We start from the raw sequence: 12,635 nt of genomic DNA, 5'->3' as shown, positions 1-12,635 counted from the left end.
TGGCATCAGGCCGCTGCCAAGTCCTCCGATATCTTACAGAGCCAGTGGGCTTCCTTTGATAACCATCATGCCTTCTGATTGTCTGCCTCACTTTGACGACTGGTTCACAACGTGTAGTTACCCCTCCTTGCGGTGGTATCGACAGTGTTGTTGGTGGTGGTTGCGAGTGGTTGGCTTTTGCCGTGTGACAGAGAGTGGCCGCGTGGTTCTCTCCGAGAAGCCTCTTTCCGGTTTGAAAAGACCTCTTCGCATACCTTTTTCGCCTCGGTGAACTGCTCTAGCTTGTACAGCAGTATCGATAGCGTTGCCACCCTCCTCAAGGTCGTTGGGTGATCATGCCCCAGCGTTTCTTTCGTAATCCTCACCAGAAGTATGGATCTCCTTGGCTCGAACCCATTGCGTCTGCTCAACGACAACCCCTGCCAAAAGGCTCATGCTCTTGAATGTGTCGAGATCGCGTTCGCCAAAAGCCTCTTTCCACTGGTGAAAGAATTCAGCGGCCAGTGGCATAGCATTCCGGAACTTCTGACCTTCACCCTCAACGTCTTCGTAGAAATGGTGATAATCAATAACGGCCAGATGATTCGAGGCCATGAGCCTCCGGCGGTACTTTGCACCCAGTGCGGCCGTCGACTCCGTCATGACTTTGGGGTTGAGCCTTCTGGCTTTATCATACCGACCTTGAGCCAGTAGAATCCCAAACAACCTGCACTTGATGTCTAGAGCCACTGTGTTTCCGGGACCCAATAGATGCTGCACGTGTTCCAAGTCCTGTCTGGTCACTGCTGCGGCCTGGGCGAGAATGTCTTGCTCGACGTATGACCTCACGACCTTAGAGTTAATGCGGCTCATTTCGTCCCAGGCGAAGCCCAGTCCTTCCAAATCCAGTGCAGCCATTTTCTGTGCCAGATCAGTGTCGAGGTCAAGATCCGGTTTACTGCCCGTCGCTTCCTTGGTCTTTTTCAGGCTCCCAAAGCAAAGGTCATGACAAAGTGCCAAGTCGGCAGCGCATGGGCTCTCGGGATTGGGTGTCACTATCTCGGCGAGGGCTCTGAGAACGCAATACCGCAGTCGGAAGTCACAGGCATATAGCCTCCGCAGGCTATCCGAGAGCTACATGGGCAATATGGCCAGCGGATGTATATCAAGCATGAATATGTACCTGGATAGACTCATAAGTACCTTAAAGTCCACATCAACTACCCTCTGACATGTGGGCCGAGGCCAATTGGTTGCATGTTCCTGCGCCTGGTTAGTATGGTAATAACCAACTGAAAGCTTGTTCCTCTCATTGATAGACAGATACTTACGGACCTGGGGCCTTGAGCTCAAGTAACACTCTCAGGTCAGCCACAGGCTCTTTCGGATCCAGTGCAAGAGTACCATCAAAAAGCGGCTTAAATTCAGTCTCCAGCTTCCCGTCAAGGCCATCCCGTCCTGAGATCAGTGTTTGTGCCAGTTGCACGGCGAAACTCTGCTGGCCTGCGAAAATCTTCAAGATAGCTGGATCTGGCAGATAGTTGGCGGGGCGAAGCTTGTTTGCTATAGCCTGGCTCCTATCAAGCCCCGGGTCACTCAGGTAATCCAAACAGGACACGGGCACATGATCGGGACTGTGCGCCATCTTCAAAAGCTGCTTTTCGAATACAAACCATAGAGACCATGCCAAAGGAGAAGATATCCGCAGTCATTACCTCGGCTGGCGCAAGGTTAGAACGCTCCCGGCGCTCGGGTGCATGCCATGGAGAGGTATTGAGCAGCTCCAACAGGTTGCTACTATCACCAGAAGAGGCGAGGTAGCCAAAATCGGCGACTTTGGCTGATAGCGAGCCATCCTCCCTCTTCAACATGAGGACATTTTCAGGCTTTATATCGCCGTGTATGATGTCTAACCAGTTCAAGAGTCAGTGAACACTGTGGCGACCACGGGAACAGCTGCAACTCACGATTGGAATGCATATCCGCAATGGCACGGCCAACCTCAAGGCATATCTTGAGTCGCTCTTCGAACCCCAACTCCCGACCAGCCGGAGTCCTCGCAAACTGCCAAAGATCACCCCATTGAGCCTTTTCAAAAACAAGGATTGACCACGCCTCACTGCTCTCGAGGGGCTTCACAAGCAGAACCTCCCAGCAGATCCCACGCAGACGGGCAACGTGTGTGTGATCCCTCACAACTGGGCGGCACAAAAATTGATCTCGTCAATAAGACGACGGTACGTCTCGCTAGGGAAGGACCTGTCCTTTTCCGACACGTGCTTGTAGACATAGTCAATGCCCTCCCTCAGCGTTTCCTGAGTCACATCTTGCGGGCCACCCTTTCTGGCCAGCAGAGACGGTTGCCAGTCTGTCTCGCGCAGAAAGGGCAGCCTGTGCTTCTGGACCACGGCAAGGAAGGTGATCAGGTTGCATTGCGCGTTGCGAGAGTCGGATGCCACCCGGGTGTCCTGGAAGAGTCGAGGACGCTCAAATGTTGAACATGTGTGGAGGCTCTCCGGGGTTGGTGTCTCTTCAGGGACCTTGAGCGACCCAGGCTGTCAGCACCGGTGGTGTCTTGGTGGAGAAGGGGGGTAGATGACTGACCCATGTATACGACATCTTGGCTACTGACGTGGCGGGAAGCCGATGACTGGGAATTGGACTCAAGTCGTTACCAACGTGTCGACGAGATGGTGATGGAGGATCAGGAAGCGCGTTAACGGGGAAAGGGGTTCAGCTGCCCAATTGCCACTAGCGGCCCTAGAGAGGGGATCTGATGCTCTCCACTTCCTCCAGTCATCAACTCACACTGGGGTTAAGTAACCCTATTCGTGCTAGCTTGGCTTTGCGTGCGAAATTCATGAGTGGGATTTTGAAACTACCATCTCTCGGATGTGTTGTTGAACCGCAAAGTGCGAGAGACCAAACTGTTGGAATGACATCAAGATCTGAGGATACGCCAAAGACGGGCGTTGGATAGCTTTCCCGGAGATTCCCTCGACGGATGTCCTACAACAATACTAACTCTCCATTCTTGCTCTCCCACACATCCGGAGCATCGGACTCTCAAACCTCATCAACAATCCCATCACTCCACGCCTGGCCAGACGCATCCCGCCGATTAAGTTGCCGCTTCAAGCCTCGGGTGCAACCCCAAGGCGATGGTGGATACAGGTCACCGGGTCACCGGCACACCCGGTACAGCATAAGGTACTGGCTCCTCAGTATCCACCCTTCCTGTGCACAGCTATTCCCACTTGGGCAGGTAAGAGGTGCCCAGTTTGTCTTTGGAGCTATGAAGTCAAAGATCGGTGAAGAGTGAACGCGAGAATCTTTGTTGTCCAGTGGGGTCAGCATCAATGGTCGAAAGCATTGCGAATAAACCCAGCTGGAGCAACAGAAAGAAAACCATGCTAGCAGGTTCGGACTCAGATATTCATGTACCAAAAATCCGAGGAAATGGTATGTAAAGTTACAATGTCTGAGCGGTTAGTAGATTCAAGGTTAGACTGCCGCGTACCCGTGGCTCCAGTGGGTTACAACACAAGACCCAAGCGTCTGGGACGTGGACCCTGAGTCCGAGGCCGCTCGGGGAAATTCAGATAGGTGGAATGTAGGTCAATTGGAGAATGATGTATGTGCTAGATGACATGAGTATCGCACAATACCACGGCTCAATGCTTCGGGGTTGACGCTCTCAGGAAGAGCCCATACAAGATAAGGTAAGAGACCAAAACACCCAACATCCTCAACAACACGCGACTCAGATCGGTGGAAGAAAACCAAGGAGTTAGACCATCAGTAGCATAGAGTCGACATCTCCACACTGATCTAGCCCTAGCTCAATTAATAAGAGATAGAAGCACCCCTAATGTACGCTACCTTAGACATCCAATCGCAGGTACTGTTGCCTAGCCTACCTCCATATACGATCCACCCATTAACGTTGCAACAACACCTCACCACACTACGGTACACCATCTTCCCCGGTTCTTTCATACGAGTAGTGAATCCTCATCAGGATCATCATCCCTACTCATACTATGGAGCTATGGAGCATCCATTCTCACCCCGACCAAAACACCCGTCATACTCGCGATCATCAACACCCAAAATGCCGAGTACGAAAAGAAAATCACCATGGCTTGGTCGACAATGCAAACATCCTCCCCCACAAGCAGTGGACCGACTAAACCAGCGATTGGATCACTCGGACAATTCTCTATAAACTCTTCTCCATCAAAGAGTCAATGCAAAAACTACAAGTACAACCTTCATCACCCCCATCAGTCCCATCCTCTTCACCCATCCTCATCCTACACTTCCACACAAACCAACCAACCAACCACCAAAATGCAGCTCTCCCTCACCTCCCTCGTCTCCCTCCTCGCAGCGGCCCAGTCCGCCTCAGCCTGGCAGAGTACGTCAACCACACCCCCCCTCCCTTTGCCCTCTTCCCCATCACTAACCTATTCCACAGTTATCGGCTACGCCGACAGCAGAATCTGCAACGACCAGGTCCAGAACCGCGTCCTCCGCGGCAGCACCTTCCACGACACCTGCTTCACCTTCGGCCAGTCCATGCCAGGCGTGTCTTGCACCCACTACGCCAGAAACGGGGCCCCCGCCCAGGCCTGCAGCGGCCATCTCCCCATCGTCTCCATCCGCCACGGCACCGGAGAGAACTGCATCTTCTACAGAAACGGGGGCTGCACTGGCGACCAGATTTGGAAGAACGGCGTCAACGGCTGCGCTACCTTTGGCGATCGCACCACCATTGGATCCTACAGGTGCAGCACCCGTTAAGGGCTGGTCTATGTTTTAGGACCTGACGATGGGTACTGGGTTGGATAGAATATCTGGGATTGTATGGTCCATTTGGTTAGCTACAGGACATATCATAACAACAAAGTTCACCTTGGAATCATCCTCAATCAAGCTGCCTGTTATTTATGCAATGTGAGGCTATCATGTCTCGCAGATCCACTCGAGACTATCATTGCTGTCTCATCCGGACACAGCTCCACCCAAACACCCCCTGCCCTTTTGCCAACCATCCTCGTGGTTTCTAGCAGTTGTTCTGATCGTGACGAACAATCACATTCCACTTATCCGTGTAAAACACCTGGCCCAAGACATCCTTCTTCCTGTGGACACAGTCGGAGCGGCAGAGGAACTCAGCACCATCAGCAATATCATTCCACCCAACCTCCTTCTCGAAGTTATTCTGTGTTTCGTCATTGTTACTAATTTTCCATAGATCAACACTACACACGACAAAACCTACATCATTGCACCACCAAATAGCCGCACTCCAACTGCAGCTCACCCTCCCGCAGTTGCCCTTGCCCGGGTTACCGGGGCCATTCTTGGCCGAACCACTCAATGTGCGTAGGTAGCGGATGCCATCCCAAATCATACGCTTGCTGGCCTGGACGTAAGGGAGGTCGCATGTGAACGACTCGCGCGTGGGGAAGGAGAAGAGGCCCAAGTCAGAGGTATCGTCGCCGTCCTCCTGCTGCTCCGCGGTGGGGGCCGGAAGCTTGGACTGGAAGGTGGCGTTCCAGCCTGGGTAGGCGGCTTCCATGGCTGCGACGGCTTCTTGGACTGTGCCGGTCACGGTGATGGTGCCGGCGGAGGGATTGTTCAGGTCGGTTGGGAGGTCCCAGGAGATGGGGACGGTGCCGTAGCCGAGGGTTCCCTGGGGGTCAATTCCCGAGTTGGGGCCGGGGTCATCGGCGCGGCGGGCGGGAATGGCCACAGTGACCTAAGATACTAGTTAGTGGGACTTTGATGATGGGAAATCAAGGGGTGCGGAGGTATGGTCTCACCGTGGAGAGAGCCAGAAGGCTGGCGAAGACGGTGGAGATTGTCAACATTGTGATCACGGTGAGTGGTTGGAGGTGGTGGTTGTGAATCTGATAGATTGTTAGGGAAGGGGAGAAGACAACGGGAGCAGGAGGACAAGAATATATACTCACCCGAGAGTGGCCGTGGCCCACCCAGGAGCAAGTAGGTTCACTGCATAATCCGATTCAACTATTCGAATGAAATAACGAGATCTTCCCGCAATTTCTCGGCCGTAAGTGCTGCTTTAATGCTGCTCCAGGCTGGCCTGTACCTCGAGGTGGAGCTCGTTACGTCCACCATTACTCCCGGTCCGCAGCGTGCGGATATGTGCTTCCAAGTGACGAGAATGACTCTCGGGGCTGTGGGCCAGAATGATGATCTGACTTTCTTTGAAGCCAGCCCCGAGTTGTAAGGCAGGGGCGGCGGAGAACATACCACCCGTTTGCTGGAGGCCAACCCACCTGCGCGGCTCTCCACCAGCAAAACTTTCTAGGCATGAGATGAGATAATTGGCGATCACAGGATGCAAAATGAAGGTAGGTATGTGACAGCGAAGCTATTCGCAAAAGAGGATCCATGCGATTTCAGTAGCTAAACTCGGTGCCTTATCCGTGTTCGCCTCAAAGTGACGACAACATCAACACCAGGCCATAAACCAAACTCCCACCTAAAAATGCTTCAAAAACTGCATCCCAGCCCAACTAAACCCCCACTCACCAAGCCTGCTCAGCACCAATCCCTCCGCAACACCACATACCACCCCTCCTTAGTATACTCACCATGCCCCTTAACATACACCGTCTCATCAAGCGCACACTTGACAGTAACATACGCCGCCGCATTAGCAATATCCCTCCACTGAAGCTCCTTCTCAAAGTCATTCTGCAGTTACACAGGTTAGCCCAACCGCCCTCCGCCCTCCGCCCTCCCCTCTCATAACACTCACATTATTACACCAAATGATAGCCGAATTCCAACTACAACTAACCCTCCCACAATTCTCTGGCCCGGGCCCGTTCCTGGCAGTATCATTCAACCTCCGGAGGTACTCAATCCCCTCAAAGATCTGCTCCTGCAACGCGTCCTCATCCCCGGGGACATTGCAGTCGTAGTGGTCCGGTTCAAAGATTCTCGAGAGACTACCACCACCGCCACCACCACCAGCGGCACCAGGCTGGGACGCAAACGTCGCGTCCCAGCCGGGGTACTCCCCCTCCATCTTTGCAACGGCCTGTTCGATGGTGCCGGTGACGCTAATCTTTGCGCTGTTCGGCTCGGCCGGGTTAATGGGGAGGTCAAAGGTGAGATCGACCATGGTTTTGCCGTCGGGGCCGAAGCCGGTGTGGACAACAACCTGTTGGGTGGGTTAATTGGGATGGGGAGTGGAAGGGAGTGAGGATGGACAAACGCCAAAGAGGGCCAGAGTGCTGGTGAGGAAGGTGGTGAGAGAGATCATGCTGCTGGTGCTGAGGTTTCTATTGCTTGGTTAGGTACCTGCTAGCTGATGGATTGGAGGAGGTTGAATGAAGTGTGTGGAAGGAGTCGCAGAGGTTGATCACGCCTTATAGCCACCAGAGACCCACAGCCCGGGGAATGGCGATCAATTCCCTCAGGGTAGGAGCCAGCGGTGATAGGTGAGCGCTTACCGTCTGCTCCTGTCTAGGTGCTCACGAGTGAGTGACCGAAGCCAAGTGAATTGTTGGGGTTCACAGCACCCCAGGCTTGTACTCCCATATCCGCTGGCAGATGACAGGCTTTTCTGATAAGGTAAGTTGAGTCGGGTGGGGGGAGAGGCAACTGCAAAGAGTACAAAATCAAATGTTTTAACATGACCATAGATCCGAAGGTCTGTAAGCAGGTGGAGGGTTACATTCATACCTCACAGATGGCTGTTCGGAACAGGATTGATCTCGCCCGTGATACCAGGGCCACCTCTCCGTGGTGAAGTAAAACTACAAGAAAGCACGCACAACACTACACCAACCGTGTTTCAACCAAATATCTGATGCAACAAGGATTCAATACAGTATGAACACTCGTCCTGGATGTCGCTCTTGTCTCGCTTTGCCCTGCGATAACGGCCCGTTCACGTGATGGCCCTGACCACCCATCACCACCAACGCGACGCGAAAATCCTATGCTTCAAAACCCCGTAGAAACAAGATGCAACCCCCTGAAAGCAGCGCGAAACCCATCCATACAGAACAATACCCTTCAGAGCTCCATAACCTACTCCATAGCAACCCCCGCTGCCGCCCGACTGTGCTGCCTCAACAGAGCGGGCATCTGCCCATTCACCAACTTGTAAATCGCCTCGTCAAGGCACCTGCCATCCCCAATATTCTGATTCCTCGTCCTCCGAAGCCAGTACTCAAACGGTCCGCGATTCTTGGCTAGCGCAATCCCCAACTCATAACAACGCTCATTGACGCTATGCTCGCTATGCATTTCCGTAAAATGCGTAATCATTTTGCTGATGTCCTTCAGTGGCCACTTGCATGGCGCAGCCGGTGACCTACCACTGCCCGCGAGCAAATACTTGGGAGAGCAGCAGAGGCGGCACTTCCAAAACCCAAGACGCTGAAGAACCGTGATGACGCCTGGTAAGTCGCCTTCTTCACCCGTGTCAACGATCTCGATCTCGCTCAAATCGTACTCTTCGGTGAGTTGGGCTACTGTGGTCGGTGAAGGGGACTGCTTGGCTCTCTTGGAGGGTCCATCCGTCATTCCTTCATCCTCATCGTCTTCAGCAGGGCGCTTCGACGTTGTCGGCGTCGAAGACACCGTGTCGTCAGGGCGCTGCTTGGCGGTGAAGGAGGACGTGCCATTGATGCCGCCAGCTGCTGCGGCTGCGGCTGTCGCTGCTGGGACCATAGGGGTAACGGCATTGGTGTATGCAGGACGGCTGTAACCAATTGGTTTGGCCATCTTGCGGTTCTGGAATGAAATCTGTTCGATCCGGTGCCTGCAATGGCGAATCTGGTGGCCAAGATCAAGCAACCGCAGTTGGAAAGTGCGGGACTCTTGAGGGGTCAGAGTTTCATCCGAGAGTTGGGCTTGAACAAAGGCCATGTCGTTGTGGTAGGCAGCAATGTCCTCTTCCAGTTGACGCACAGTGATCTCATCGATATTGTTGCAAAATTCAAAAGAGTAAGCTGGTTGCATCATCTGTGACTGGGCCTTCCTGGGAGCGATGACCTGAAGTGTGCCCTTGGCGTGTACCACTGGCGGGATGTCATCTACAGTGCCGTTGGTATCGGAGTTGACCACGGGATTGCCGTTAGTCTTAGCACTTGGGCTGGTTGATACTGGAGCAGCCTTCGCACTTGTTGGAGACCTCATCTCCACCTCGTCCGAGACTGGGGTTGGCATCGCCTTCTCCTTGGGTGCACTGACTGGAGGCGGACTGCTGTGGCTGGATGAAAGAGAGCTTGACCCTGACTTGCTGCTAGCGCTGCTGCTGCGAGCGTGTGTAGCGGGAGGAGGAGGCATGGTTCGATGTGCTACCGTGATGCTATTACGAGGAGACATAGGCTCTGACTCCTCTGGTGCGGTTGTTGCCGTTGGTGCGGCAGCTGTTGTGGTGTTGTTTTTCTTCTTCTTCTGTTTCAGTTGAAAAATGTTAGTATCGAATGGAGCGGTTGAGGGAGAAAGATGAGGGTTTTGAATATCGAGAAGGTGAGCGTGAAAATGAGACTTTGTTTGCTGCTTTGAAAGAGTGAGAGTGAAAATAGACAAACGGGCTCATGAAAAAAAGAAAAGAGGTGGAACACGAGGCCCATACCTGGTCTTTGGAGGCAGAAGATTGCGCCTGTAATGAGGTTCTCTTTGATGGAGGCATGTTTGAAGGGAAGAAAGCCAGTGGTTGAATGCAGGTGCAGAAAAAAAAGTGGTGGTGGTGGGGGACCAGGGAGAGCGAAGGCAAAGTGAGAAAGAAGAAAAAGGAAAGAACGTTGGCAGTGAGTGGAAGATAAAAAAAAAAAATAAAAAAAAAAAGAGGAGTTGATTACGACAATGAGAAGAGGGGCAAGAAGCTTTGTCTTTTTTTTTTTTTTGAGCTCAAGCTTCCAGGGCATCTCCCCTTTTTTATTTTTTATTTTTTTCCTTTCTTGGAGTAGATCATCCCCACTTTTAAGCGAACGACGGGCCGTGGTTGGCCAGATAACCGGGTATCGCGGACGTGCACGCATTTTCTTATTTTTTTTTTTAGACTGGTATTTGTTTCGTTGCTGCCCGGCCACAGCAAGGAAGGGAGACTCCACATCGGACATGTCTTTTTGTTGACGTGTTTGGCGTGAACACCACAAAATCCCACCCGGTTCCGGACATCGACATGCGGCACCAAGACTGCTGTGGTTCACCAACCAACCAACTAGTCCAAGGTCAACATTCAGGGGCAGTCAACAAGATAATAAACTTTCCAACGAGCGGTGTCGGCCAGTCTGGCAACCTGAGATTGCCCTGATTCATCACTTGATCCTTGATTCCTCCGACTATCATTTGAACCTAGTCAGCATTGTGAGACAAGACCAGGGATTGAATAATTATCACACTGCTTTGCATTTATCAGTATTAACAGCTTCTTCATAGAATGCGGACATTTCAATACATTCATAGGTATAAAGTCAATCTTGATTCCTGCCCAAGACTTTGTCTTGAATGACCCTGGCCCTCCACTCGGTTAATTACCACCACTATCCAAGCTCAACCAGTCACAAGACTCTACAAAACCTCCCTCATTGGCTAAACCCGTCTGATATAATTTCCTGGCTAAGCCGGCTGTATAGACTAAAACAAGAACCGACCATGTGTCATGTTCAGTTTGTGTATCATGTCTCTGCTGCTCCTCGCTCTTGTAAGCCGACTTATATCTCAGCACCGTCCACGATCGAGATGACGGTACCCTCACTTAACTGACCTATCTTCTTCCCCACATCAAAATGAAGCGCCTCCCTGCCACCATCTCCCTCCTCGTCATCTCTACCTTCTCCTCTTCAGTTCTCGCATCCGTCCAATACACAACCTGCCTCCCCACCCCCCTCCTCTCCTCCCCTATCCCAACCTGCCCCCTCGAGTCAGACGGCAGTTTCTGGTCCCCCACCCCCTGGTGCCCAACCCCATCAGACGGCTACGAGTCCGGACCCCCCGATTGCATCTTCACCACCCCCCACATCCGCAACCAAGGCCTTTCCGTCATCACCTTCCCCCCCTTAGCCGCAGCTTTAATTTCCCCTGCCCTTGATGACTCCCTCATTCCCCCTCCCTTCCGCCGCTTCAACACCTCCGCAGAAAAATGGAAAATCGCCCCTCTCCCCAACCGCGGCCTTGGTCTGGTTGCAACAGGCAACTTCAAACAACACGAGACGATAATGGTTGGCTTTCCCGTCTTGATCGTCAGGTTGGAGTTTATCAATGGGGATCGGTACTCGGCCAAGAACAAGAGGAGGATGCTGGATGTGGCGGTGGGAAATCTGCCCGAGGAGACGAGGAGGGAGGTGGAGGGGTTGGCGAGGAGTAATCCTAGCAATGAAAAGGATTGGGGTGAGTGATATTGTCATGTGATGGAGTCAGGACGGGTATGCTAATAATATTTTGTAGTCGTGGACGTGCTAAGGACAAACGGCTTCGGGATTGAGATTGCGGGGGAGGGGCACTTGGCGCTTTTTCTCGAGGGGTCGAGGGTGAATCACAACTGCAGGCCGAATGCGTTTTGGAGGTGGGTGCCGAGTAAGATGGCTATGGAAGTGGTTGCTCTGAGAGGAATCGGAAAGGGGGAGGAGGTGGCGCATAGCTGTGAGTTTGCTTTGTTTTGTCAGTTAGGGGTAGAACGGGTTGCTGACATGGGATTGCAGATGCACCGCTCGGGTACACTCATGAGCAGAGGAAGGCGGTCCTTCAGCCGTGGGGGTTTCAGTGTCAGTGTGCACTTTGCGCTGCGCCGGCAAGGGAAAGGGAGGCTGCTGATGATCGGCGAGACAGGATCCTGGAGATCTACCAGACGTTGGGGAAGGCTGCTGAGTTGGGGAGTGTGGAGAGGGTTGACCAGCTGGTCAGGGAGGCGATGATGTTGATCGAAAAAGAAGAACTACAGCCGCAGCTGGTGGAGTATTATGCCCATTTTGCCAGAGCTTACATCGAGCTGAACGAGCTGAAAAAGGCAGAGGTATTTATCCAGAAAGCAGACGAGATGTGGCTTTTGTATGGAGGAGAAGAGCATGAAAATGTTGATGGGATGTCTGAGTTATGGAAGCAGTTTGCAGAGGCAGTATCGGAGATGGAAGACGACTGATGACACATACTCTGAGAGGCTAGGCCTTTTGGCCTCGAAACTCTTGCTATTTCACCACCCATTTTCCAAATGCTATATTTCAACACCATCAGATGTCGATTATCCCTTGTGAGGACATATTCAATCATCAGTCCATAAATCACCCTGTAATATTATCTTGCACTGCTGGTACAGGTGCTCACCGGTAGTGGTGATATCATGGCTCCTCAGGCAGCATCCCCGAGAGGCAGTTCAAGGCACCACCAGGACATTGATAGCCTCAGTCAGGGAAAGCGCGTTTTGGATAGTCCTTATTGTTGTATTCAGAGCACTTTCCTCAAACGGAATCCCCTCATCACGCAAGTAAGTCGAGAACATCTCGCCCCCCAAAGACAGGTGTGGTGCTAACAGCTTTCTAGACAACACAATCGCACAACATACAATGCCTTCCGACAACAACATAGCCAACCTTGGATACAAGCAAAGACGACGAGCCGCTTGTTTTCAGGTCTGGGGAGCTAACAAAGCTGCTGATTTT

General features: G+C 52.5%; 7 protein-coding genes across 7 annotated transcripts; 2 read left to right on the top strand and 5 right to left on the bottom strand.

Annotated features, from left to right (window-relative positions):
* Window positions 1-333: 333 nt before the first annotated feature.
* Window positions 334-1,959, bottom strand: QC762_0087010 (uncharacterized protein; the record flags this gene model as incomplete). Its single annotated transcript, XM_062884005.1, is given in 4 exon segments — window positions 334-1,102; window positions 1,311-1,633; window positions 1,653-1,888; window positions 1,947-1,959. The coding sequence occupies 4 exon segments, from the start codon at window positions 1,957-1,959 to the stop codon at window positions 334-336; spliced, it is 1,341 nt and encodes a 446-aa protein (XP_062742744.1).
* A 212-nt stretch (window positions 1,960-2,171) lies between these two features.
* Window positions 2,172-2,799, bottom strand: QC762_0087000 (uncharacterized protein; the record flags this gene model as incomplete). Its single annotated transcript, XM_062884004.1, has 2 exons — window positions 2,584-2,799; window positions 2,172-2,519 (listed from the first exon to the last, which is right to left on the bottom strand). The coding sequence occupies exons 1-2, from the start codon at window positions 2,596-2,598 to the stop codon at window positions 2,172-2,174; spliced, it is 363 nt and encodes a 120-aa protein (XP_062742743.1). The 5' UTR covers window positions 2,599-2,799.
* Window positions 2,800-3,850: 1,051 nt separating this feature from the next.
* QC762_509852 (uncharacterized protein) lies at window positions 3,851-4,785 on the top strand (the record flags this gene model as incomplete). Its single annotated transcript, XM_062891397.1, has 2 exons — window positions 3,851-3,890; window positions 3,917-4,785. The coding sequence occupies 2 exons, from the start codon at window positions 3,851-3,853 to the stop codon at window positions 4,783-4,785; spliced, it is 909 nt and encodes a 302-aa protein (XP_062742742.1).
* A 205-nt stretch (window positions 4,786-4,990) lies between these two features.
* Window positions 4,991-5,993, bottom strand: QC762_509850 (uncharacterized protein). The gene is made up of 3 exons (XM_062891396.1): window positions 5,811-5,993; window positions 5,267-5,746; window positions 4,991-5,206 (listed from the first exon to the last, which is right to left on the bottom strand). The coding sequence occupies exons 1-3, from the start codon at window positions 5,856-5,858 to the stop codon at window positions 5,048-5,050; spliced, it is 687 nt and encodes a 228-aa protein (XP_062742741.1). The 5' UTR covers window positions 5,859-5,993; the 3' UTR covers window positions 4,991-5,047.
* Window positions 5,994-6,555: 562 nt separating this feature from the next.
* On the bottom strand, window positions 6,556-7,601 carry QC762_509845 (uncharacterized protein; the record flags this gene model as incomplete). The annotated part of the gene is made up of 3 exons (XM_062891395.1): window positions 7,238-7,601; window positions 6,776-7,183; window positions 6,556-6,711 (listed from the first exon to the last, which is right to left on the bottom strand). Exons 1-3 carry the CDS (start codon window positions 7,283-7,285, stop codon window positions 6,556-6,558), a joined length of 612 nt encoding a protein of 203 aa, XP_062742740.1. The 5' UTR covers window positions 7,286-7,601.
* Window positions 7,602-7,689: 88 nt separating this feature from the next.
* Window positions 7,690-9,865, bottom strand: QC762_509840 (uncharacterized protein). The gene is made up of 2 exons (XM_062891394.1): window positions 9,614-9,865; window positions 7,690-9,432 (listed from the first exon to the last, which is right to left on the bottom strand). Exons 1-2 carry the CDS (start codon window positions 9,668-9,670, stop codon window positions 8,059-8,061), a joined length of 1,431 nt encoding a protein of 476 aa, XP_062742739.1. The 5' UTR covers window positions 9,671-9,865; the 3' UTR covers window positions 7,690-8,058.
* Window positions 9,866-10,612: 747 nt separating this feature from the next.
* Window positions 10,613-12,181, top strand: QC762_509830 (uncharacterized protein). The gene is made up of 3 exons (XM_062891393.1): window positions 10,613-11,370; window positions 11,428-11,622; window positions 11,682-12,181. The coding sequence occupies exons 1-3, from the start codon at window positions 10,770-10,772 to the stop codon at window positions 12,116-12,118; spliced, it is 1,233 nt and encodes a 410-aa protein (XP_062742738.1). The 5' UTR covers window positions 10,613-10,769; the 3' UTR covers window positions 12,119-12,181.
* The last annotated feature ends 454 nt before the right edge of the window (window positions 12,182-12,635 follow it).

This window comes from Podospora pseudocomata, chromosome 5 (genome assembly GCF_035222375.1).
Source record: "Podospora pseudocomata strain CBS 415.72m chromosome 5, whole genome shotgun sequence".
Classification (NCBI taxonomy): domain Eukaryota; kingdom Fungi; phylum Ascomycota; class Sordariomycetes; order Sordariales; family Podosporaceae; genus Podospora; species Podospora pseudocomata.
This window is presented reverse-complemented; position numbering and strand designations above follow the sequence as displayed.

Coding starts and splice junctions, on each gene's coding strand:
- QC762_509850 (XM_062891396.1), bottom strand. CDS start 5,858: ATGTTGACAATCTCCACCGTCTTCGCCAGCCTTCTGGCTCTCTCCACG. Junction 5,747..5,810: donor GCCTTCTGGCTCTCTCCACG/GTGAGACCATAC, acceptor CTAGTATCTTAG/GTCACTGTGGCCATTCCCGC. Junction 5,207..5,266: donor CTATTTGGTGGTGCAATGAT/GTAGGTTTTGTC, acceptor GACGAAACACAG/AATAACTTCGAGAAGGAGGT.
- QC762_509840 (XM_062891394.1), bottom strand. CDS start 9,670: ATGCCTCCATCAAAGAGAACCTCATTACAGGCGCAATCTTCTGCCTCC. Junction 9,433..9,613: donor CTTCTGCCTCCAAAGACCAG/GTATGGGCCTCG, acceptor CAACTGAAACAG/AAGAAGAAGAAAAACAACAC.
- QC762_509830 (XM_062891393.1), top strand. CDS start 10,770: ATGAAGCGCCTCCCTGCCACCATCTCCCTCCTCGTCATCTCTACCTTC. Junction 11,371..11,427: donor TAGCAATGAAAAGGATTGGG/GTGAGTGATATT, acceptor AATATTTTGTAG/TCGTGGACGTGCTAAGGACA. Junction 11,623..11,681: donor GGAGGAGGTGGCGCATAGCT/GTGAGTTTGCTT, acceptor ATGGGATTGCAG/ATGCACCGCTCGGGTACACT.